We start from the raw sequence: 25880 nt of genomic DNA, 5'->3' as shown, positions 1-25880 counted from the left end.
AACTCTCTATGGAGGATCTCCAACAGATTCAAGCGGCAATCAAGGCTGGACAGCTTTTTATCGATGAAATCTAAAGCGTCACTGATTCCACTGCCTGGAGAAGAGGCAGCTCCGGGAGAATTTTCTGGTCGGACGCGTTTGGAGGAAGGAGTGGTGGTTTTGGTCTTCCCCATAACGAAGGTATTGTAGCAGCCGTCTATATAATTCTCCAGGTCCTCCAGGCTGTCAAAAGGCTTATTCAACTTTCACAGATGTTAGTTTTACAACTAATTTGATATGGCGGTAAAAAGATATAATACAGAAATGTTTGTTCTGCTACTTACGCACCGCCAAGATGAGTTGCCACACCGGTCTCGTCGAGTCTCGGGATACTTGAAGGAATTTATATTTTTGGTAATTTCATTAGGGTTGTCAGTCTTAAATTTTTATTACATTGAAGATAAGTCATTTGCTGAAGTGTGTGCTTTAACATCCTTTTAACTCTGAAGTTGCTTCCTTAAGTTGCATATGTGAGAAGTTTCAAATGCAGCTCCAATCTCATTCCCCCATCAGGGGAAGAAACGGTCTTTGATCTTCTAAGGCCATTTGGTTGTAGGTCTGACATGGGCCATAAATTAACTATCTCTGGGACTGTACACTGTCAGAAAAAATGTGCAAAATTTGTACCTTTAGAGGTACAATGGCTTGTCACTGGGGCAGTACCCTCAAGGGTACAAATGTTGTACCCTTTCATATAGGTGCGTATCTGTACCCTTTCAGTATGTACCTTTCAAAGGCAAATATGTACCTCTGTGGACTAAATTGTACCTTATAGTGCTATGGTACCATAATGTACCTTTAAAAAAGGTACAAATTTGTTCTTTTAAGGGTACTGCCCCAGTGACAAGCCTTTTGTACCCTTTGATGGCAAATTTGTACCAGATAAAGCACATTAAAAGACCAGTATACTGTTTATCACATTTATTAAACATTCAAAACAATTACAATCCTGACAATTCACAGTATGAATGTTTTAAGCTCCACAGTGTCACAACAGGATGCATATATTTACAATTATTAGCAATTTTACAATAATGAAAAATCTATATTTTTCCTTCAGTTCACATTGCATTCATTGTAACTATAACCTTAACATTTGATCAATTGTAAACAGCACATAGCACTTCAGTTACCATTTTTAAACCATGAAATAAAACTTGTGACATTAACAAAAGAAGCACTAGACCTCATTTTAAGTACATCTTTCTACTGCATTCTACATTTTCTAAAAATAGACAATAAAAAATTAAACTTATAACCAAGTTTAAATGCATAATTTAAATAATAAAATGCATAAATGTGATAAGTTAATATTGATACGAATTCTAAAAAGAAGAACTATAAAACACACTAAAGATTACCAAGGATTAGGTTTTATGTCAACCTAGTAGATCCTCTGCAAGCATCTCTTCTCTTGCTTCTTTGGAGACTTTGGCTAATGGAGCTTTTCTTTGAACAAGCTCAAGCACCTTTGGCACAATACTGGTAAACGCTGTCCTTGAAGCGCTGGCTTAAACTGACAGGTGATGGATGCATTCGGTCAACATCATCAAACAACTGAAAATTGAAAAAAAATTAGAAAATTAATCATTCAGTTCAAAACAAACAAAAGACATAAAACATTCTAATATTCTTTGTTGCCTCTTTCATTGCCATTTCCCTTTAGTGATCTCATTGTTTAAATATTACTTGGCTTGAATGACTTTATTTATATATAAGTTTAGAAAATTAGAAATGTTTTTACAATAGAGTTAAAGCTGTTAATGATCATTTTAGCAGATGTCTCAGCTCATATTGACATTCAAAATGTATTTTAAGCTGAGAACTGATTTAAAATCTCACTGACCCCTGAGGTTGTCTTCAAGAAAGGGTACTTCTTTAGTATATCCTCTCGCACCTTGCTGTACTGGATATGCAGGACATTCAGATGACCTTCAACGGATGATGCATCCTCACCAATGACAGCAACCACCTATTGGATCAAATTTAAAAGTCCATATTAATAATAAAAAAATACAACAACAATAGAGACCTTCCTCAAACTGCATTTATTTTGTCTGTTCCTGATTCATCGCAATTTGAGTGAATAATCAGATGTGCAGTTTTAAACGTGTTCTTTTAAACATGCCCATCATGATGGGAAATTAAGGCCTTTTAACTCTGGAATAACAGTCCTGTCAAGAACTTGAAGGTGAATTCCAATTGAACTGCAGAAACCATGTCCCAGAAAACATTTTTCCCCCTCAATAACTGCATAATCAATGTCTGTCTTTGTATAATAATAATGGATTGGATTTATCTGTGCTTTTCCAGACACTCAAAGCGCTTACATTGTGTCCATTATTCATTCACTCCTCATTCATACTTGGTGATGGTAAGCTACTGTTGTAGCCACAGCTGCCCTGGGGCAGACTGACAGAGGCGTGGCTGCCATTTCGCGCCTACGGCCTCTCTGACCATCACCGGGATCATTCATGCACATTCACACACCAGTGGAGCCACACTGGAGGCAAGGAGGGTGAAGTGTCTTGCCCAAGGACACGACATTTTTTGGCTGGTGGGAGCGGGGATCGAACCGCCAACCCTTCGGTCATTGGACGACCCGCTCACGACCTGAGCCACTGTCGCCCGTATAGTCAATATCTTGTTAATTATGCAGAGCTTTGTTGTGCAATCTGCTGTTTCCCTAGAAAACTTTAAACTAGTTTGGATGATCTGCCTTACTGCACTGTTTGACAACTAAACTGAATTGGAAAGACAGCATGACTTTGAACGCTTGAAATGACTTTGTGAATAGATTATTTACTTACTTTGGCAAGAGAGGTGTCTTCAACTCTTCGTCTTGTTGTAGGACTGTGTTGTAATATTATTGTGTCATCTGAGTCCACTTCAGTATCTCCACTTGAACTGGTATTGCAGCTCTTTGCAGGACAACTCGGCTGATCTGTCGAAGTATTAAAGCTTTCAGTTACTGTAATATTTAAATTAGTATGATAGCAAAAACAAAAAAAGTAAAAACAAAGATTTTTAAATACTGACCGACTTAACGGTTTAGCAGATTTAATATCTTGTCTAAGACAACAATAGGATAAAAAACTCACTTATTTGCCCGTGTTTTGTTCCCCACACTATCCTGTCAAATAAATCATTAACCCTTAGACTCCTATTGATGCAAATATACAATCAAAACTCTTCAGCTCAAAAATGTTCTTAATTTAGCATGTACTTGAAAGGAAAAACACAGGTTTTTTCCCTTGGAAGTAAATTCAGGCATCAAAGGGGAATTTACCCAAAACCATTCAAAACAAAATAGATAAATTAAAATTTAAAATAAAAACTTCACCTTCTGGATTTGTATCTTCGGCCAGACAAATCTCCAACACACCAAGGTTTGGGTTTTTCAACAGGAGATCAAAAACCTGCTCATCAACTTCTGTCTTTGAGTCATCAAACACTTTCAAGTCCAAGGTTGGGATGTTGAACTTTTTGGCAGCTGTGAACACAGCAAAATTATGTTTACAATACAGCACAGAAATTATCTTTAAATTAAAAAGCAATTAAAAAAATCTGTTTGCATCACAGCTGACAGTTTATCCACAAAGTTGACCGATTCCTGTAAAGAAAAATGCTGGAAATTGTGATGTTTCCACTCACCGCATTCCGTGACGAGTATCTGGAATCACGGACCTCCATTTAAAAAAAATAATCTCTGCAGGAGAATGATCAAAAGCACAATGTAAACTTCGCTTGACCAACAATGAGCGATCATGACAACCTAAACAGTCTCTGTCACTGTCTTGCATTCGAGAAATGGTGGCTGCGCGCGCACAGCAGCTAAGGCAGGCTGACATATAAATGGGAAGGACCGCCATACTGCGGTGTAAAAAAAATAAAACGTTTATGGACTCCTACACATTACAGATTAAAATGATTAACGCATTGAATTCGACGGACCTGATAAATATCAGTAGGAATTATGGAGCTGGTCGTTTCAAAAGTAGCTGGCTTCCATACTAAGAAAGACAGAAAGACAGAAAAAAAAAGGGGGGGGGGGGTAGGCAACAACAACCGGTGCATCAACGCCAGCGTACATCGGTAAACGGCGACAGAATTATCTAGAGAAAAAATGTATATATTTCAATGTATTTAATGGAACGCGGTACAACACCAATAAAAACAACAGCTTAATTTATTTAATGGCTGCATTTAGCTGAACTTCAAACGGCTGAGGCTAACCGTTGCTAGCAAACTCCCGCTCGTAGTTTGCAATCTCCTCACAGGCACATACACGGTGGAACAGCAGCATTCCACTACAAAAAAGTTATTCCTTACAGATAAAATAACCGAACCCGCTTAAAACAAGTTTCCAACTTATTTTTGAGCAGTTAGCAGACTTACCTCAGTCACAGCCTCTATCTTCCTCCGGCCGCTGCGGGATAACAAAATGGCGGAAGAAAGGAAACTTAAGAAAGTAGAGTGGGCGTGGTCTCGCTGGTTAACTCCAACATATTTCCTCTACGTTTTTAAACCTACTTAAATAAAAATTACTGATGGTAACTCCGAAAAAAGTACTCTCTCATTTTTCCTGTGTAGGTACAAAAGCTAAAAGGTACTAATATGTACACTTAATGTAACGTAGTAACAGAAATTTACTTTTTTATGAGAATGTATGATTAGAAAAAAAATAACTTAAATTAACAGCTCAAAGACTAGAAATTTAAATTGAACTTAAGCCAAGTTAAAATACACCATATAAGGTTAAAAACATCAAATAATTTTGTCTACATTGTGCTTTTGCTCTAAATCAAAGGCAAAATTTAAAACAGCTCTTATATAAGTAAAAAAAAAACAGGCTCACACTAATACATGTTTAAAAGTTATTATCTTGATGCTCTGCACAATCAATACAATATAATGTGCTTGTGTACTGTTCAGAACTAGTCATAAAAGATGTGTGGTATCTTAAATATATTTTGTTATTTTGTGCATCTTTTCCAAATAACCAACAACGTATTAAATGATTTTGGGTGACGTTTCATGCACTTTGAATTACTACTTTTGTCACACAAGTGATTGTACCTTTGTTTGTGGAATAAAGGGTCCAAATATGGGCCCTCTGATGGTTGGAAACATATTTGTACCTTTTTTATCCTTAAATGGTACATATGAGTACCATAAGGTGTAATTATGACTCATTTAGGGTACAAATTCACCATTTGTACCCTAAGTGTTCACAAACGTACCCCAACCGTACCCTTTTTTCTGACAGTGTAGCTGCGGGAACAACTCCAGGCGTCCGCTCACGTGTGGAGAACAAAAGCTTTATGATCTACTGAATGCATGCTGGGAAGTTCCGGCCGCATGCTGAGGACCACATAGATACTGGCAGCAGACACCAGATGCTGTGATGGACTGAAGGAAGTAGGCGGGCTCCTCTGTCAGCCAATCTCTAGCGACCAGAGGCGGAGATTCAGCGGCCCTCATGCTTCAGGAGGAGGGACTCTGACCACATGTTTAAAAGAGCCATGCTTTGGAAAAAGCTTTGTGTCCAGACAAGCTGCATGTGATTTGGAATGTAACCTCTTACGTATTGCAGGCCTTGATTTTGGACACCCAGATCGATCTGTTTTATTCTTGTTTAGAGCTCTTTGTTAGGGAAATAAAACCTCTTAATTTTATTCCGTTCGTATTTTCTGGTCATTCTCCCGACATACAAACACGCATGGAAGAAATCTCAAAGCGACAGATTTCTCATTTTTCTTCATACTACAGCATCAGCCCCGTCAGTAATCTGAAATTGTTTATTTTAATATATGGAAATATGTTTCGAAGGTCCTTTAATTGGTGGACAACGTGTTGGTGCTTGTTATGCTAATTTTGTGAAGCTAATTTTGTGAAATTTGTTATAAGTAAAACTTTAATTTCTTTATTGTATTTTTCTTTAGTTTTCACGGTGCATGAGTACACGTGGTGCTTTGGATGGTTGTGACAAGGACCAATAAAGTACGCACCTGTTGAAGCTCGAAGCGTCTCGTTTTATGACCAAAGAGGGGCTGCTACATAGACTATAGAGGTTCTCCTTTTTTAATTTATGGATGCTGGTGTGCCTCAGGATTTTTGTCAAGGATAAAGTGTGCCTTGGCTCAAAAAGGTTGAAAACAGTGCTCTAAATAACTTAAAACAATTGGCAAGAGTCACTTCGGAAACGTGAAACTGTTTTACGCATGCCCCACCCCCCTCTTTCTGCAGGACTATCAATGAAGTTTATTTTAGTTTGTCATGGCTAACACAAGCGCCGGCTTTAATAAACATATTTTTTCGATCTGTGGTAGTACAGTAAAACAATTTACCGGCCATACAAAGGACTTTTCTGATGACTTTGGAAATTTTTAAAAAAACGACAAGATGTAAAGACACGACACTCAGCTCAGGGACAAGCCCTAAGCACCAGAGCGATGGAGGCTCAAATCTACCACACCAGACAAGACCACGGTGTGGGCTGTGCAAAGAGGCGCCTGAAACAATCCAGCACATAACTGCAGGGTGTAAGATGCTGGCAGGGAAAGCATACATGGAGCGGCACAATCAAGTGGCTGGAATAATAAACAGGAACATGTGTGCAGAATATGGACTGGAAGCCACAAGGTCAAAATGGGAAACACCTGTAAAGGTGTTAGAGAATGAGAGGGCAAAGATCCTGTGGGACTTCCTGATCCAGACTGATAGGATGGTAATGGAGAACCAACCAGACATTGTAGTGGTGGATAAAGAACAGAGGAAAGCCGTTGTGGTGGATATGGCAGTGCCAAGTGATGGGAACATAAGGAAGAAGGAACATGAGAAACTGGAGAAATACCAGGGACTCTGAGAAGAACTGGAGAAAGCATGGAAAGGGAAAGTGCGTGCAGACTGTTACCGTCATGGTCTAAATGGCGAAATTCAGAGTTTAAAGATGAACACAGGATGTTTTTGGAAGAATGGGAAGATTCTTATTTTTTTAACTGAACGGAATGGCAAATCACTTCCTGCAGCCTCAGAAAGCTGCAATCCAAATAAATAAAGTGCAGAACGTGATACTGCTCGCTGGACGGAAACTTTACTTTGCGGGTTGAGGACCTGCAGCAGAAATGACCGCAAATCACTTTTCTCATCGACCCTTTAATGCCGAGGTCTGACTGCCTGAGATCCCCGCTTTTCACTGATGAGTCAGCGAGCGAACCAGAGATGATTGAGCTTAAATCTCTTTTGAAAGAAGGCCTGTTACGTTTTGGAGAACGGAAAAATACCCGTGTATTGTAACTGCTACGAGGGTCGAACCCTGTTTATTACCTTGAAACACGTGAAATCAAGGCATCGGTCCGTTCTGACTGACACTCACGTAAAGGAACTGCTCAGAGAGGCTACAACTGGCCTGGGGGTTAGCCCCGCCTTTAGCCCCTAAGACTCATGGGAAGTGGGGAGTCTTGGGTGTAAAGCCATGGGCAGAAGTAACCTCCATGCTTGACTATTTGTGTGTGTGTTCAAATAGTTGGGATCTGAACGCTGACAGGAGGGGCACGAGTAGCTCTCTGACGCAGCCAGGTAATTGGCAGCTCATCGCTTGTTTGCCAGCCACATTGATGTATGAGCTTAGTCATTGCAATATTTTAATATTCCATCATTTATCAGCTTTACATGCAAGAAGTCAATCATTATATTTTAAAAAAAATTTTTATAAAGCAGCCTCAAGTTTCTTAAAAAAAAAAAGGGGAAACATTTATTCAGCTTTTAAAAGACTTTCTATTGTAGTTCATGTCACAAACTAACTACAGGGCCAACAGTACAAAAACAGTAAAACATGATAAACAGCCTCACATCCTGCCTCAGGACCTGCAAGTTGGGTGCCATTTTGACTGAACTTTGCACATTTTTCTGAATATTTAATGAGAGAATTTAATGGAGAGTAAATCCAGACAGCCCTGCAATTGTCTGGACAGCCATCCAGGGAGTACCCCGCCTTTGCCCTTTACTGGCTGGGGATAGGATAGGATGGAAACAAACATTTGAACACTGTGTCAAACTGAGTGTGTTTAACAGTTTTCCTCTGGTGTAATTATGATCTCTGGTAGTGCCTGTGAAGGATTGCGGCTGTGTGCCTGAGATGCCATGACCCATGCCCGTGCCACTGTCTCTGGCTGAGGAGATGAGGAGATGTGATGTTTTCTGAAGAGGATCAGATGTGGGTTCTTCTGTAAAGTATAAAGCAATGTCCAGCGCCTCCGAGCTCGACTGTTGGCATGAGCAGCTGAAAAATTCAAAGTGCCAGTAAACAGGGAGAAGCAGAAGCATGGCCAGATAGGCTGAAGACAAGCGAAGACAATTGTGGTCTGCAGAAACACCAACCTGAAGTAGCATTGCTGAAAGACAAGTACGTTGTTGCACTTTGTCTCTCCAGCGTGTTGGACACCAGGAGCTGACAAAAACACACCATGACTGGGTTGTTGTGGTAATGGTCAGCAAAGATCATCCCAATCCATGTGCTGTAGCCTGAGAGGTGCAGGTCAGTGAATGAAAAGAAGCCATGCATTATGATATTAAAACAACCCCGCTGGCCAGGAAAAACATCTACAAAAAATGATTAAGCCCCAGTGCTGTTATTCTACTTCATTCCCAATAGCACTTGTTTGAAATTGTATGTGGATGATGCATCCAGCCATCCATCCATCTTCTTTCACTTATCCAGGACCGGGTTGAGGGGACAGAAGTCAAAAAGAGCTTCACAAAAGGATAAAAACACATAAATTACAGCATAGTTAATAAAACATAAAATTATCAAATGCAGTCGGGCAGGCTGGAAAGTTTGGTTATAAAATAGGGTTTTGAGTTGAATTTTAGAAGTGTCAATAGAGTCCATTGAACGTAAGGAGTCTCTTCTGCTTTAAAGGGTTGGGGTTAGCGGTTAGAGGAAGAGCGGGGTTGCTCATTACGTCGATCGCGATCGACCGGTCGATTTTCAAGGACAAGAGGGTAGATCGCGGGCCAAAAAATATAAAAAAAAATAAAAATAAAAAATGCTTCTTAAAATCCACCAGCCAATCAAAATCCTCATCGAAAGGTACAGGACTTGATTGACATGCAGATTGGCCAATCGGACATCCTCTGACACATACGTCACTGCAGACGCGTGTTTGACCCTTGCGCTATCTTAGATGACCCCACCCTTACTTTGACGTGTTCTCCATACCATGACAAAGGTGGATAAAGGTGGAAAGATTTCATGTAATCCATGGACACCAGTGAAGATCACAAATCATTGAAGAAAAAAGGTTCAGAGCACTGTCTAGTGGGTCTAGATGACCCAACTCCCAATGGTAAAGTGCTTAGGATAGCACAAGGGTTATATTCACTGAGCGCAAACTCTCTGTCATCAGAAAGTCTCTTTCTGCCCCGCGGCACATCAAATCCCCGGCAGAGGATCACTCCGGACAACCGGAGTGTTTATTGAAGCCGCCCCGCATGTGTCCTCCTGCTATCAGCTCTGCAGTTCTCGCCCGATAAATACGAGCTGATTAAGGAAGCTGTTTTTTACGTGGCACGTGCTTCGTCCGGAGCCAGCAGCGTCTTTAAAATGCCACACTCCCCCTACTGCATGGTTTACAACAGAGCATGACATACGATAGTCGCTGCTTTCTCTCTTTGTAATAAAACGCCTCATCTGTTAATACTAAAGTATCTCTGTGTAATCTTACTGTGTAGTTTTTAATCATCAGTACACAAACAACAATGTTCAAATAAACATGTAACAAATAAACATAACCAACAAACATTCACTAATAGTATTTTATATATATACATATATACATATATATATATATATATATATATATATATATATATATATATACACACACATACACACACATATTTTATAGGTAGATCTTCAAGACATTGTCGATTCAAAAGTAGCTCACAGGCCAAAAAAGTGTGAGCACCCCTGGGTTAGTGTCTCCTGCTAATGTAGTTAAAGCGACCACTGCTATTCATTCAAACATAAACTCCCTAGAAAAAAATATAGACAGGACTATATCAACCAGGGTTAACAAAGGAAATAATTCTTGTGTTACAAAACAAGTGATGGCTCGTTTTGTTTGCAATTGAACCCTCACAAACCCTTTCAGCAATAAACCCCCCAACAATAAATGTATAGTTTATATTAAAATGCACCACTGTAGTCATTTCTAAAACCTGGGCTGGGTGTTACTGTAATCTATGCATTTATTCTGGGCAGAATTTAGGCTCACCAGCATCCATTTTTTCATATCCTCTCTGCATTATTGTACGATCAATGCGGGACACCAGCCATGTTCCAGCAATGATACTGAACATCAGCCTCACGATGCAGATGCTAATTCCCATCACAACATTGTAGAAAAAGAAGAAGTAATTGAAGCAGTGGAACGCCCTCCTAAAAAGAAAAAGAAACATTTGTTTGTTTTTCTTTTCAACAACATGAACTTAATCAAGTCATTTCTGTCCTCTTCTGGTTTCTCATTTACAAAGCTTTGCTACTGTTTAGAATTATGCTATAGGGTAGTCGAATGCTAATGGAAGGGGATGTTGTTGGTTATATTTTGTTTGTTCCATAAAGCTGTTGAAGTAATTGTTTACTGTTAAGCAGCTCAGCAATGCTGTATTTCCAATTAACTGTCAGACATTTTTTGCATACTTTTTGCTTTGCATCAACACTCATCTCACATTTTAATGTTAAAAACGAAAAGGTTCCCTTATGTAATGTCTCTTTCAGAATTTTATCCAAATACCTGTTGTTGAGAGCCAGAGGTTTTTCTTTATCTGTGGGAGACATTTTATCCTGAAGGAAGAAGACCTGCACAAGAACTATCTGAAGAACGATCAAAGCTGTCACCAGCCCAATGGTTAGGCTGAAAAACAAACAAAAGAAAAGCAGAAATCAATTGAGTACTCTGTCAGTTATTTGACCTTCAAGCATCCACAAAGAAAGCCACCTTACAGTATGATCCCCAGGCTTGACAGCATGTTTAGTACGTTTCCATGTTTTATGGGAAGAACCAGTAGATAGGCAAACAGAAGAGCGAACAGGAAGTGGATAAAGTGGACGATAAGGTAGCCTACAGGAGATAATTAAAAGAGAAAAGATAGAATATAAAACTTTAAAATGACATAAGACTGTTATAATGAAATGTTCTTTTTTATGCTAAAAACTCTTTGCAGCACTTCTTGAAACACGTATGAAGTGTGCTTCTGTCCTTTACATCTGTGTAAAACCTCACCCCACAGTGTGAAAGCTATTTGCCATCCTGAGTACCGAGCGATGGAAGCCTGTGAAAATCATTTGAAATAGTAATTGGAACATTTCATCCATGGGCATCATCATTTCAGCCGTGTTTGTCTAAACTTCTACTTGTCAGGTACAGTGAATAACTTCCTCACAGTTTTGGCCACATACTTTCAAAAATATCACACAGCCACAATGGAATGATCAGAGGTTTTTCTCTCATTAACTCTTGTGCTATCCTAGGCATTTTAACGTTGGGAGGTGGGTCATCTAGACCCACTAGACAGTGCTCTGAACCTTTTTTCTTCAAAGATTTGTGATCTTCACTGTTGTCCATGGATTACATGAAATCTTTCCACCTTTATCAACCTGGTAGGGATAACACGTCAATGTAAGGGGGGGGGGGTCATCTAAGATAGCACAAGGGTTAAACTGACTGATTAAAGTTCAACGTGTGCCTGGACTGATTGCCCACTTTAACCCCAAGCAAGTTACCACAATGCTTGGTTAAACAGAAACATAACATTTCACATTTTTATCAGACCAATGCTCATCAACAGCCTGTTGATACCGTGTATACAATGTGAGAAGCTATAAAAGATCAAATGAATGAATTAGCTTTCATGCCAATGCTGCCTTCCTCTCTACCTTGTTTTTACTTACCACACTAACAGCAGAGCGGGGTTTGTGAAACCTTTCAGGAAGAAAACCCTTCTGTCCCTTCCACAGTCTCTTCATGTGTTTCCTGAAGGGACATTAAAGGCATTTTATGAGGGAAGTCCAACAGGAAAGAAAAAAACAGCAAATTGACTAAATACTAAGTTCTCCAAAAGTGTAGATATGTGTTTCATTGCGTACCTGTAACAAACCATAATGTGGAAAACATAGGCGACTGAGTTGACACTTGCAAAAACTGTGGTGGCAAGCCATGACTCTTCAGGAGACAAACAAATCAAGAGCTGTGTTCATTTATTTTCCTCATAAATACATGTGCTAATTTCCTTCTGCCTAGCTTTCCATGTTTGCTATGACATAGGACATTTTTCTCATTCCTAAAAAGAAAGAAGCATCTGTCCGTTTTTATCTTACACTTGGAAGAAGGTGTTATTCTTGCAGAAAAAAACTGCACTAACAGTAAAGCAGAACAACTTACTCCTGGCCACATAAATGAATTCTTCCAGCTGTGGAATCATTAGTCCCAGAGCTTCGGTCTGGTTACATGAAGTGGTCACGTGTTTCAGTGTGTTCTTCCAGTTGTCTAATCTGTCAAAAACAACATCGCTGAGACTGTAGTCTGCTAGTGTCATCTGAAATGACAAAATGAACACAACACTCAATGCACAGGGACAGACAACCATTCGGATTTAGAAATCCTGTTGATGCTCACCATGTACAAGCCTATCAGGGAGATGATGAGAGTGCCAATGATCCTATTAGGAAATTTAAAAAAGGGGTCCCACTCATACACGTTTCTCTGGAACCAGCTGAGGGGTTTACTGCAATACAGAAGGAAATTGTTGGTTAACTTTAGCCAACACAGCAAAACTTGAACTGCACTGCCATCTTTCCAAAGCAGCAGCATCGATTCAAAGTGTGTCTGAGCATCTATGAACTGACCTTTGGTCTGATGCTCTGCTCAGCAGCCTCTTGACATGAAGCGCTTGGTGATGCTCAACCAGTTCTCCAGAGTCCTCCGCACATAAGAAAAAAGAGTTTGTTTGTTACTTCTATGCTTTTAGGTAGCAAAACTCATTTATTACATGCAAGTAAGCAAACATAAAGAAATGGGATAAAAGATAAAAATATTAGCAAAGGCCTAAAAATTAAATGAAATATATGTAGAAAATGTGTATAATGGGAAGCTCATAAAATAATATGTGACAAAAATATCAACGTGTTAGTCATACAGACCTCCTGTTCCAGCTGTAAACGTATGCGGGCATCTTTAACCAGCATATAAATGAAGCGTCCCAGGAGGAAGATGAGGGAGAGGATGCGAGGCCATTGAGAAATGACTTTCTGGTATTTTCCAAAGATCTTTAAAGTGACAAAGTCATTGACATTTTTTCATGATTACAATTTGCATGCAAAAATTCTATTTGGCTTGGTTTGTACAGTCTTATTTAATGCTGATTTTACTAGTTTAGTCTGGTGGCATTAACCCTAACCCTAACCCTAGTTCTCATTAAATCAACTGTTAAAGAAGGCAATTGTTTTTGGATACTCTACCCTTCTATGGTACTAATTCATCTGACATCTCTGTGACTTTCCCTCTACTACACCTTGAATTTTGGTCCTCCTGGCACCATTATCAGAGATTATGATGGATGTAGTAGACTTGGGCCTCACCTCCCCGCTTGGACATGTGGCCGCATCCCAAACTGTTACGATGATCCTAGAAGGAGCAGAGACTGGAAATATTGCAACTGTCCCTTTCCTTTTCATGTTGTATTAACAACATGTCCAAATATTTTTTCACTTTTATTTAACTTCAGAATGTTTACCAGGTCAAAGAATAGAGAATGCCCAAAATTGATCCTGCCAGTCTGCATGGTGTTGACAGACATGCAAAAAAAGGGAAATACACCAGGCCCACTTCTAAAGCTCCAACCAGGTACACAATAGCTAAAGTGAAAAGCAGAGAAGGTTGCATCAGGTCCTTGTCGCGTTTAAAGGATGCTGATGTACAAATAACAGGTAAATATATACCTTTGGCCCAAGGTGGGACGGTGAACGGGACGTAGTTTTCAGAGAAAAGCAGCAGGACAGTGGTTGACACGGCACCAAACGCAAAGCCATATGACCAACGATTACTGAAACTGCTGATGGAATCCAAAGGCCTGGTTTTGGTAATGATAAAATACCACAAACCTCATGAAAACAAAACAAACAAATTGCTTTTGGCACATTTCAGTTTTATGTGGTTTAGTAAAGTCTGAATGAAAGTCTTTAAAGTATTTTAAAGAGATACTTAAGTTAAAAAAAAATCAAGTTGTGAGACAATTTCAGACATGTTCACATGATAGACCTGCTGATATATTATTTAAATTATAGAGATGATTACTTACACTACTATACCAAAACGTCCTTCTAAAAACGGCAGTCTGCTGTCAATGATGAGCCTCCGGGCTCTTCTTTGGAGAAATGATAGCACTCCCGTAAGCAGCACCTGGTTTACACATTTGTGGTACATAGAATGCAAGCAAACCCCTGATGTAACTTTTTTTCTGTTTTGCAGTTTTTTCTGCAATTTATCACTAATTCAATCGTTTTGCAGTGTGCCAAAGATTTCTAGAACGCCGTGTAAAGTTCATGACCCAAATTTAACTGTTTCTTTATCATTTATGACGCAGTTATCAGCACAAACACAATTAGGTTTACTCCCACAGGTTTATGACTTACTGTGAGCTTTCACCTTTTAATGAAAACCCAGACATTTTTCTTCGAAAAAATTTTCTATCACACTTAATACATCTCAAGATTTTATTACAATGGCTACAGAAAACATTCAGTTCTGTCTTTTTTCCATAGCAAGCTTGTCTTAGTGTCCAGGATATGAACAGTGCAAATGTAAGCCTTAAAAATGTGAACATACATACATGTCATATACTAATAAACAAGTAGTTTTATCTGGAAAAACAACTTAGATGACTCTGATTTTATGTGAATGGAGGGTCAGTCTGATCTATGACTTCATTGAAATGAACGATAAACTCACGGCTGGTATGAGTGAAAAGTGCAGGAATAGATCCATAGAGATTTTGTTTTGACATCCCTCAGATGTGGAGTGTCTGCAAAAATACAGATGTTTTGTCACATAATGTGATTTTAAAAATACACAACTGCAGCATGAAAGTTCTAAACAAGTATAAATGAATCCCAGACTGCCTAAGATCCAGAAGCACCGGAATGGATCACAGTGTAATAAAAACACTGGTTCCATAAATGAGTCTGATTTAACAACACAAATTCAGTAGTTAAATGACACATTTGATAAATCAGGTTTCCTCAAGGCTGTTATAAGCTCATGTCCAGTCGTTACTTACACATTTTCTTCTGAGTTTATCATCTTTCAGACGTCAGCTCGTTGAAGTTGAGAAATCTTTAGCTGCTGCTGCTTCGGAAGTCAACGTGGAATTAAACCACTTCTCTTTTTCCTGGTTTCATCCACGTGACCAATGTGACCTTTGAACTCAGATTGAACTATGCCTGTTTTTCTAACAACCATTTTTGTTGAGAAGGTCCTAGATTTTGAGAAAACCCCACCCCCACCCCCCATGCACACACACTGCTACACACAAAGACACACACATGCGTCCACTGTGTTAAACAGTATTAAGTGTGTAAACAATGAGCTCATCTACTGAGACAGTCCGTTAAAGATTGACCCGGTGCGTTCAGCTCTCTCAGGAACTTCACCGTTTGAGTTTCTATAGAGGATCAATACCTGAAGGGGCTAAAAAAAAACTGGAGAACTTGAACCACAGCGGGGGGGGGGACGTTTGCCTTCCCTCATTTTTGCCAGCTCATCTGTTAGCCCCTGGCATTTCTGTTGCTTCTCTTGGTTCTGATGTTTCTTTTCTTTGGGATTCCTGCATCAGTCACTGCGACCTTCCTCAGCTGTTTGCCAATCACCACAGTGTCAGGTTGGTTGACCAAAATCATTTTAAATTTGTGTCTAAATGTCCCTCATATTCTTAGGGATTTTATTTCCCCTCGGGAATCTCTACCCAAAATCTGCAGAGAAGTTCATGTAGATGACGCCTCCTGCTTGGTTCTGACTGCAGATGTCTTCTAAAGCAGTGGTCCCCAAACTTTTTAATGCCACGGTATGACATCACACGAAGTTATCACGAACCGGTCTTTAAGAAGTCGGCGGTCTTGGTCGCCCGGGGGGCGGTTGTTCCCTGCCTGTTCCCGTGTGGCGTTGGGGGAATTCAGGCTGCCGCTGCTGCTGCGGCGGGGGTCTGGGTGTAGGGGTGGCTGGGCGCTCCTCCTCCTTCTTTTCACATTCCACCATCCATTTTAGAAGAACATAAACACTCACCTGAGCACAGGTGTTAGCTCACCTTTGCACTTATAGTTTGCATGATTGAATGACTGAAATATTTCACACTAGTTGGTTTAAAGGCATACGTATGCGTGTGTGAACACTATCTGTTTTGTGTACATGTTGACATGTGAACATTTCTTGCAGCTAGCAGGTGTGTTGATAATATTTGAGTGTGTGTGAACAGGCCCCGCCCTTTTTGTACTACATTTGAACTGTACCGTAACGATAAACAACCAGTTAACCTGTCTGCTCTATGCTGCTTCATGGTCTTACCCCCCCCCCCCCCCTCTCACTATCACCCCCCCTCCCCCCTCTGACATCCCTCCCTCTACTTCCCTTCTTTCCTTTTCCGTCCGGTCCAACACCAACGATTTTCAATCATGGTTGAAATGAATAAAGTTTGGCCTCAATTACAAAAGGGGTTTGTTCAGTCACACCTTTGGTTTGTCTGAAGATTAATAACCCCTCTTGTTAAAGTAAAATATGTCCAACACAAGAGGCCCTCAGCTCTCATCTGCCTGCCCAGCTGTTGGACAGGACAAGTTAAAAAAAAAAAAAAAAAATTGAAGTCGGCGGAGAACTATTATAGCAACGCTATGCTGAAGGAGGAACAGATACGTGGCAAGAAGAACTCCGAGCTTTTATTTTGACATGCACAACTTCGTACATGGCACAGGTGTCATCATCTTCTCCCCTTCCCACACTCATGGTGCAAAAAAGAAGTGCTGCCAATTAATGTAGCTTTCTTTTTTTTGGAAGTCAAAGGCTCTCCTTCTGTCTCCTGGCTGGGCTTTTCCCCTTGGCAAAGAAACTTTCCAAAGACATTTGTTTTTTACTCATTTTGCTACTTCCTGAGTTTTATTTTAGCAGTAATCTATCACATGACAAAGAAGAGCGCCTTGGCCTGCGTCGAGAGTGACATAGACGGATGTTACAGAGAATCGGGTTATTTTTCAAAATAAAACATCTTTCAGATTCCGAATTAAATAAAACAAAAGTCATGTAAGTTATCTATTCTTTCTGTGCTCAGCTTGTCCCTGTGTGGCCTCCAGCTGTCCTTCTGTCCAGATGTCTCCAATATCTTCAGGATTTTCATCTACAACCACTACACCACCCACTGTGACCTCAGTTCTGAGAAACTGATGACAGTTTGATTGCCTTCATGATTAAACTTTGCAAAAGAAGATTTTAAAAAATGCTACGTTTGGGTTAATGCACGTTACCATTTATTTAAAAGTTTCTGTATAAGATTATTTGCCCTTCTAATTTACATTTTGTCTCTTCAATTTCCAAATACCGGATTAAGAACATTTAAAGATGCAAATCAAGCTACATTTCTAAATAAAAGGACAAATTATTGATTCAAAATTTATTTTTGGAAACAGGGACAAAGATCAGAAACATTTGATGGTACTTTTAGGGGTTTTGTGCCTCTGATTGGCCTCCTGGGTATGACATCTCAGTCTCAGCAGATCAGCAGCTTTCCTCCTTTGCAATCAGAATTTCCATCTTGATTTTTCTGTGGACAAATTTGTAACACAACACAGTAGTGACTCATGTTGTCAGATTTGTGTTAGTTGTGACTTTGTGGTAAAAAAATAACCATCATTTTGGATTTGGGGAGAAAATAAATAAAAACAGAAACAATAACAAAGATGACCTTTGAAAAACCTGCTCTTTTAGAAGCTATTGCATTTGCATGGTTTCTTTGATATGCTTTAATGTTGATGCACTCGATATATTTCAGAAAAGGACTGAAAACATCATCTTTCTCTACTGATTGCATGTTGAACTGTTATTTTTAATTCACTGGATTTTGGTCAACATTGATGCAAGAAAGCAGCGTTTACTAATTCCACCACTAGAGGGCGACATCTGCAAATGTTTCTGAAACATACAAGCTGGTGGACCCTGAGGACCTTGCTTTGGTTTGTAAAGGAACCGTAATGTGGGTGGGAGACAGCTGTGGGGGCTTACCGGCTCTGTGCACAGAGGGTACACTCATTGGCATAAGTGTTTCCATCACTGCCACACACAGGGGCAAAGTTCATGGGACACGCCGCGATCTGCGTCTTAGGACAAGACGGCTACCAGAAACTCACAAGTTAGGTCTGCTACAATCATAATTTTCCATAGACTTTTATAACATAATATATCCACACAAAAAATAATGTTATATATGTGACTTCACAAGCTTTAGGGGAAATAATTTTTACCTTTCTCATGAGGTCAGGTCTGCCTGCTGCATCTGGAAAAAAGCAGAAGAATGAAACTTACAGAAAGGGAAATCATCAATACACGAACACAGAGCGTGGAAAACAACTGAAGCCGATGGAAAAGAAAAGTGAATAAAAAGAGATAAGGCAGAGAAACTGCGCCCCATAAAACTGATAAAACTGAATTTAGCTTTGCACCTGATCATTAACCAGCTCACACGGAAATGACATTTATACACCTCTTTAAGATTTTTTTCTCAGGTTAGCTTGTAGAATTCAGTTTTGTAGTGGTGCTAAAATCCCAAAAAGTTGGTTTTAAAGTCAGAGAGGTATAAAGAAGAAAAACCTTTCAGGAAGAAAACAGAAGGATCCTTTTCCTTCTCACCTGCAGTGACATAAAGCAGCAGAAGTCCGAAGAGAACAGCTTTTCCCGTCATGATGTTGGTGAATGAGAGACTCACAATGGCAGCTGTTGGTGAGAGTGACTCTGCTTTTATCTATCAGTGAACTGTGTTTGTGGCCGTACGCATGTGAGAACACACCAGATGAAAAGTGACGTCATTCGGTAAAGTTTGAAAACGCCTCATCTGCACACATTACACCCACACAAAGATAACGACTCAAATATTGTGTTTAATCTGGAGATTAGAACTTCCCTTGATAAATAAAAATGTCCTTTTTTTGAGCACACAACCACTGGTAAACAAAAAATGAGGATAAACAGTTCAGTCATGAGACAAATTGAATAATTAATCCTGAATCATGGTGAATCATGAATAATGCTACAATTCGCACATCTTGTTGCACATCAAGATCTGACTTTAGTACTGATTTATATTTTCCCTGTTTTTGTTTTGTTTGTTTTCAACGATGAAAATATGCTTAATACTGTACTTTTACTTTGTACACATAAAATATAGTAGAAGCTACTTCTTTACTTTTACTCCTCATTACTTAAGGGACTATATAGAGCGTTTGCCATTTTATGGGGGTGTCAGAATCTACAATTCCATAATTCAGAGCTTTTGAATTTTCCCCTAGGTCTCTGGGAAAAGCTTGTGTGGACTGGTGGTCACTAGATTGGTGAATATAGACCACAAAGCATTGCATTTAAATGATTTTCACGTATGAAAAACATGTATTTAAATGTTCTTTATAAATAGCAATCCCCCTCCCTTTTTATAAAGCCTAACCCTGAGCTGAAGCCTTGAGTTCAACCCTAACCAGAAGCTGGGAAAGTATGGTGCACTGGGGTTATGTCCTCCACTCTCATCTACTTTTCCTCTCCTCTATTCTTTATCAGTTAGTCACTATTCAGTTCTCCATGCCTCTGTTTGTTGCAGTGTGATTAATGTATTATCCATCTTTTCCCTGGGTGAGATTCTAGTTGGTTTGTCTCTGCTCCTGTACCTGACCGCGTTCCTCCTCTCAGCTCCTGCTCCTAAACCTGGCTGTGCCCCCCCTCCCCTCTGGCTTGTCTGGCGCCCCCAGCCACCCCCAACTTCATCTGGATGAAGTCCATCTGCTTGTCTATTTAAATATGTAGTTGTAGGGTTAGATAAGTTAATTCTGTCCAAAAGTGTGGACACCCCTGAGGTTTCTTCTTTTTTTCCGGAAAACATTTTTCCTTGCTGAGAAGGGGGGTCTAAGGGCAGGGACGTCCAGTTTAGTTTAATCTGTTTAGTTTAGTTTATCCATTACCAATTGAATTTTATGATTCCGTGTTCTTTATGATTTCATGTTTATTACAAAATTAACAGTATGAAGCCCATTGAGACAACTATTGTTGTAATATTGGGCTGAATAAATGAAATTGAATTGAATCGAGTGGATTCATAAACAGTCTTTGTAAAATGTTCATATTAAGTTTTTAATTTGCTTTGGGTAATGGGTGACATAATTTCTTAGGGAGCATGGTGCCCGATTGGCCTTTCAAATCCAGGGCATTGCTTAGTCCTGCAATTAGTAGTTAGAGTCGTGAAGGAATGCAAACATTGTCTTCTATGTCTGAATTGTTAGAAGACCTAACAGTGGCCGGGTGAGCTCTGGCAGTCTCCTTGACCCCAAAAGGGAGAGCGTGTTAAGAAAATTTATGGATTATTCACAATAATATGACTAAAAGTGTTTTTTTTCACAACTAGTTCCAGTTGTGATTGCTTTACTAATGTGACATTTATCAGTGAACCTACAACAACCTTTCTTTTGTGTCCATGTGAGAACAACTTTGTCTTGGTCCACCCACAAAGTTGTTTGAGGACAAACTTGACCAGAAAAATGAATAGACTCAAAGTGCAGATGATCATCTTCTTGGTTCTATTTTTTCTTGATGATGGTGCTGTGGGTTTTCCACATGTTAATGTTTCTCATATTTATTCACAATTGGAAGGTTGGGCATCAGTCTTTTAGTCCTCAAAAAACTAAGCCAAGAATAAAAGCTGGAGGTGGAAAAATTAAGAAAACATGTGAGAAACATTAAAGCTTGAGGAGGATGTCTTCATTTTGGGCTATAAATGGTCACCTCTGGCTTTTGTGGATTGTAAAACGTAATGATAAAAACAGGTGATAGCGTGGCAATACTGTTATAAAACACAACATGAAAAACACTACTGTTATTAAATTGTTATGTTCTAACCAAAAAAAACTAAATGTGAACAATGTTTGACCTAATATTTAAGGCTTAGGTATTGAAATGGATTTTAGCCTATAACTAATACAAAAATATTGACTGAGCTTTAGGTGATTCACACCCACTGACAATGAAAAGTGAGGATTGGTAGAAACTCTTGGCTTCAAGTTTATTTGTTCTGTAATGTCAATACTTCTGTGAGTAACTACTAGGGAGGAATGAACGTCTTTCATGAAAAATATTCGGATTAAAATGATTTCATCCAAACCATGTTTGATCTAATGAAATTACATTATTTACTACATTTTGTAAAGCTCAGAGTGTAATGTGGAAAAGTCTGAGCATAAATCGAGCCCCAGCCAGTACGGAGTGCAGAAACTTCTCTGTCTTCGTGTGATCAAAACAAACCTCAGAATCTGTCAGTCCTGGTGAAGACACTCTTTTACTAAAGAGCTGACACGGAACCCTTGCATAAAACAATCTGAGTTGAAGAGCACCACATGAAAGAACAATGTGGCTTCATGTCCCCCTTTAAGGGACCGAAAGTTTTGACACACCTTCTCATTCAAAGAGTTTTCTTTATTTTCATGACAATGAAAATTGTAAATTCACATTAAAGGCATCAAAACTATGAATTAACACATGTGGAAATATATAAATGCATACAATTGCATTTTATTTTTTTGCATACATCTGGCAGGTTGTTCACATACAAACTAAATAGAAGTGGCCCCAAATTTTGAACCTTGATGGACTCCATCTGAACAACTAAGAAATGATGACTATGAATTTTCAATTTGTACAGCTTGTTTTCTGTTACAGAGAAATGAGATGTGAGCGACCTTGGGGGCATTTTGGGCAGCTAACTCAGGCAGGCTTTTACGTAGGCCACTCCCTTAGGGCGGGTCAGTTAACCAACTCACCTGTGCAGTATCCTGTTTAAGTCCAGGTGTGTAAGTTGTTCATCCTTCTTTACTGCAGCACTGCGTTTTTAGTCGCTGGTTCTCCATGCTTGCTGTTATCCTTCTCCGTCATGATGTCCTTCCCCTGTTCTTATCGGATTGTTGGACCCCTTCTTATGGGGGGGAGGGCGTCTGTCTCCTCCTTTACACAGCAGCACTGCGTTCTTTGCCGTTTACCATACTCGCTGTTCTCTTTCTCCTTCTGCATTATGATGCTTTCCCCCCCATCTTTTTGGATTGTTGGATCCCCCTTCTATGGGGGGGGGGCTTCCGTCTCCCTGCGTCTCCCCTTGTCTGCCCCTCTTTTTTCGGTGGACGGTTGTCCCGGCTCCCGGTGCGTGTCTGCAGAGGAGCATCCTGCAGCGTTCAGGTTGCCTGTGGAGTTCGATCGGGAGGTGTGTTGGCCTCCTTTAGTGCCGAGATCGATGGGATCTCTCAGTGAGCGGTGTGCCGCTATCTTTTGTGCTCGTGTTGTTTCTTTTTACGGGTTGAGCTTCCTGCTCGTCGCGGTCATCAGTGACGTCATGCTCCTAAGGACCCTGGGACTTGCAGTTTTGTATAAAGACGCGTTGCGTTTCTTCAAAACCTGGTCCAGTTTCTGATGTGTGAGCCATCATTCTGTGCTGGCTTTGTTGTGGTGGCTCTTTGTTTTGTTCTTTTCTGTTGAAGCTGTGTACATTTACTAGTTTTTTTTAAATTATTTATTATGTTTTCAGTTTTACAGTACAAAACAGTACAATAAACATAATTTGAATTTGCATAGAATTTCTTAATACACAAACATGGAAAAGTGTTTTGTTTTTTTAACAAAATATAAGAACATTGAACTATAGGGAGTGACCAGTAATTATCCATTTGTTTGTATTTTTGAAGAAATATGTGACATATTTGAATTGGTATATTGGACCCACTTTTTCCAGCATGACAAAAAACAGATTTCTCTATTGTTCAAGTGTGCCGTTAGTTCTTCCATTTTATATATTTCTAATGTTAATTCCCACCATATCGTTAAAGTTGGTACATAATGGGAAAGCCAATTTTTAGTCAAGCACTTTTTGCTTGCAACCAACAGGGCTCCCATCAAGCATTTATCTTGTTTAGACCATTCCTGTGGCATACATCCAAAATAAACAGTCTTAATTTCAAAAGGAAATGTACATTTGAAAATCTTTTGCAGTGTTTTATGAACCTCAATCCAATATGGTTTGATGAGAGGGCAGTCCCACATGATGTGAACATGATGTGCTCTTTGGTTTCCGCATTTTCTCCAACATAACGGAGGGTTTCCATCGTAATGACTCTTCTGAAGTGGTGTGATAAAGAATCTGATCAGACTTGTCCATCCATATTCTCTCCATCTTTGTGAAGCGGTACATTTCCATTGTTGTTTCCATATTGATGTCCATTCGTCCGGTGTTATGGGTTAGGGTTAGGGTTAGGGTTAGGGATTAGGGTTAGGGTTAGGGGGTTAGGGTTAGGGTTAGGGGTTCGGGTTGGGTTTGGGGTAGGGTTTAAGTTAAACTTTTTTTTGCACGGGCCTACTGAGCAGTAGAAAGAAAGAGAGAGAAAAAAAATGTGAAAAATTAAATATAGAACAAAAGGAATAGCCTGGTTTTGAACCCTGGTTTTCTGTATGGAAGTCATTGTAATCCAGCATGAGCTATACTGGTTGCAGGACCTAATGATGGGCAGTGTAAATGTACTGCGAGAAGGGGACAAAGTAATTAAAAAAAAAAGTGGGGGAAATTTAGAATTTGATGATTACTGTATATTCTTAGAAAATACTTTTTTGTTTTTGATAAATGAAAATAAAGGTTTCCAAGGGAAGTGCTTTAAAAAGTTAGTGTTCAAAGTGCTGTACAAAAGTGATAAGTGCTAAAAAAGTAAGTGCTTAAACACAATAAAATCACACATTAAAATAAATATGTACAACATGCAACATGCTAAAATAATATATTCCTAAAAGGTTAGTAATAAAACAGACAACCATAAAACCTGGAAAACCTTTAAGAAAGTGAAGGAATAAAAAATAAATAAAGGGGGGAGGGGAGAGTTGAACCCTGAGCATTGACTGTTGTAGCCAAACGGTTTACTAGTTGAGTTAAACGTTGTTAGGCAATTCACTGGGGAAGTGGTCTATGATAGTGGGAAAAAAATAAATAAAAAAATAAATAAATAAATAAATAAAAAATACAAAAAAAGAAAAACATAAAAAATAAAAGATAAATAAATAAGCAAATAAAATAAGAAACTAAATAAATAAATAAATAAAAAAGAAGAATGAATAATTGGCATAAGATATAAGAGTGGGAGTATTTGGGGGGGGGGGGGTTAATTGCCTAGACAGAGTGGTTACTCGTCATTAAGGCCCCCCGGTGCGGTTGTCCCAAGTTTGTGTATCCAAATCCTCTCTGCCCTCCTCCTCTGCCCAGTGGTCCATCGGTCATTATTTTCCAGGCCGGAAATGATGAGGTGAGTGGGTGAGTGGGACTGGAAATGTAGGACTAGATGGGTGCCAAGTCGACCTGCCCCAATGTTATAGAGATGTTGTGTCAAACGGGTGTGGATGGAGTGTTTTGTTTCCCCGATATAATGAATGTGGCAGAGTGTGCATGTGATGATGTAGACTACATTAGTGGTTGTTATGGAAAAAGAACCTAATGTTGGAAAACCTGTGCCAGTATGACGATTAATGATGAATTTCCTAGGTTTGTAGTGCTGTTGATGGGGAAGCAGGGGAGTATTTGTGTTATCTGTATTTTTTGACCTAGTGAGGATAGACTGGAGGCTCTTGTGTTTTCTGTAAGCTAATATGGTTTTATGATTTCGGAATGTTGGGTGGTGATTCTGAAAGTTTGAAAAGTTATGTTTGATGGTCCTGAGGAGAGGGGTAGTTCTATGTGAGAATGTGGAAACAAAGGGGATTAATTGAAGGGGACTTGAATTCATTTGTGTCTGTTGTGTGTTAGGCGAGTCCCGGCCAGCAAGCCCTGGGGTGGGGGGGATACAGACCCTGTTTTGGGTAGGGGCTTGTAGAAGCCTGTTTAGGCTCTTGGGGATGGGAGGGGAGGTCAGGGCTCTCAGGAAAGGTGGGGCGGGGTTTGGGATCCAGACCCTGATTAGGGTAGGGGGAAGGGCTGGGTGGCCGGAATGAGTGGACCTGGGCTGAAAAGAAAGTGGGAGAGTGAGTGGGAGCGAGGGAGGCCAAGGTAGAATATTTGATGGAACGGAGGAATCGTTTGGAATAACCTCGAGGGCGAAGGCTTTTGAAAAGAGTACTGGTGGCATTATGGAAATCAGTGGGATTAGAACAAATACGATGGAACCGGATGATTTGTGATTTGATAATGCCTTTGAAGGTGTGTTTAGGATGGTAGCTGGATTTATGTAAAAGGGAATGTGTGTCGTGGGTTTAAAGAAAACTTTGGTCTGGATAGATTTGTGAGTGGTGTTGGAGGCCGTAAATGAAACTGTTACATCCAGAAAATTGATTTCTTGAGGTTCTATTGTGTGTTTGACTGATATGGAAGAATGATGATTATTGAGAATATTGATAAAATCTTTGAATTCCGTTAGAGAATGGGGCCAGATACCAAAAATGTCGTCCAAGTAACGGAGGAAAAGGGTGGGTTTCAGGGGGCATTTGGCCAGGGCCTCTCGCTCCCACTCACTCATGTACAGATTGGCATAT

General features: G+C 39.7%; 2 protein-coding genes and 1 long non-coding RNA gene across 5 annotated transcripts; all 3 read right to left on the bottom strand.

The window, feature by feature from the left end:
- Positions 1 to 945: 945 nt before the first annotated feature.
- Positions 946 to 5310, bottom strand: LOC101156226 (uncharacterized). Of its 2 annotated transcripts, none has more exons than XR_002289362.3 (5): positions 3694 to 5310; positions 3383 to 3532; positions 2850 to 2983; positions 1886 to 2011; positions 946 to 1596 (listed from the first exon to the last, which is right to left on the bottom strand). It is a non-coding gene; the product is annotated as an uncharacterized LOC101156226 (long non-coding RNA). The 2 variants fall into 2 exon arrangements; XR_013654861.1 differs by lacking the exon at positions 3694 to 5310 and adding an exon at positions 3141 to 3172 and having other exon boundaries at positions 1456 to 1596.
- Positions 5311 to 7668: 2358 nt separating this feature from the next.
- stra6l (STRA6-like) lies at positions 7669 to 15665 on the bottom strand. Of its 2 annotated transcripts, XM_023961065.2 has the most exons (18): positions 15379 to 15665; positions 15051 to 15123; positions 14401 to 14501; positions 14042 to 14172; positions 13837 to 13957; positions 13682 to 13727; positions 13244 to 13369; positions 12950 to 13023; positions 12720 to 12828; positions 12486 to 12639; positions 12191 to 12266; positions 11996 to 12077; positions 11328 to 11376; positions 11048 to 11165; positions 10839 to 10958; positions 10320 to 10483; positions 8422 to 8565; positions 7669 to 8323 (listed from the first exon to the last, which is right to left on the bottom strand). In XM_023961065.2, the coding sequence occupies exons 1-18, from the start codon at positions 15399 to 15401 to the stop codon at positions 8109 to 8111; spliced, it is 1926 nt and encodes a 641-aa protein (XP_023816833.1). In that variant the 5' UTR covers positions 15402 to 15665; the 3' UTR covers positions 7669 to 8108. The 2 variants fall into 2 exon arrangements, with proteins under 2 accessions (XP_023816833.1, XP_023816838.1); XM_023961070.2 differs by lacking the exons at positions 13837 to 13957; positions 14042 to 14172; positions 14401 to 14501; positions 15051 to 15123; positions 15379 to 15665 and having other exon boundaries at positions 13615 to 13725.
- Positions 15666 to 17739: 2074 nt separating this feature from the next.
- On the bottom strand, positions 17740 to 19140 carry spink4 (serine peptidase inhibitor, Kazal type 4). The gene is made up of 4 exons (XM_004084389.5): positions 18987 to 19140; positions 18602 to 18633; positions 18363 to 18472; positions 17740 to 17904 (listed from the first exon to the last, which is right to left on the bottom strand). The coding sequence occupies exons 1-4, from the start codon at positions 19036 to 19038 to the stop codon at positions 17859 to 17861; spliced, it is 240 nt and encodes a 79-aa protein (XP_004084437.1). The 5' UTR covers positions 19039 to 19140; the 3' UTR covers positions 17740 to 17858.
- Between the last annotated feature and the right edge of the window lie 6740 nt (positions 19141 to 25880).

Source organism: Oryzias latipes, chromosome 1, assembly GCF_053564925.1.
Source record: "Oryzias latipes strain Hd-rR chromosome 1, Olatipes_Hd-rR_3.1".
NCBI classification, from domain to species: Eukaryota; Metazoa; Chordata; class Actinopteri; order Beloniformes; family Adrianichthyidae; genus Oryzias; species Oryzias latipes.
This window is presented reverse-complemented; position numbering and strand designations above follow the sequence as displayed.

What these genes read in the sequence shown, in the direction of transcription:
- stra6l (XM_023961065.2), bottom strand. Translation starts at nt 15,401, where the DNA reads ATGATAAACTCAGAAGAAAATGT. An exon ending in CACATTATGGTTTGTTACAG is followed by an intron (nt 12,078 to 12,190) that starts GTACGCAATGAA and finishes ATGTCCCTTCAG; the next exon opens with GAAACACATGAAGAGACTGT. An exon ending in CCTCTGGCTCTCAACAACAG is followed by an intron (nt 10,484 to 10,838) that starts GTATTTGGATAA and finishes TTTTCTTTTTAG; the next exon opens with GAGGGCGTTCCACTGCTTCA.
- spink4 (XM_004084389.5), bottom strand. Translation starts at nt 19,038, where the DNA reads ATGACGGGAAAAGCTGTTCTCTTCGGACTTCTGCTGCTTTATGTCACT. An exon ending in GCTGCTTTATGTCACTGCAG is followed by an intron (nt 18,634 to 18,986) that starts GTGAGAAGGAAA and finishes GCTTTTTTCCAG; the next exon opens with ATGCAGCAGGCAGACCTGAC. An exon ending in ACCCTCTGTGCACAGAGCCG is followed by an intron (nt 17,905 to 18,362) that starts GTAAGCCCCCAC and finishes ATTTGTCCACAG; the next exon opens with AAAAATCAAGATGGAAATTC.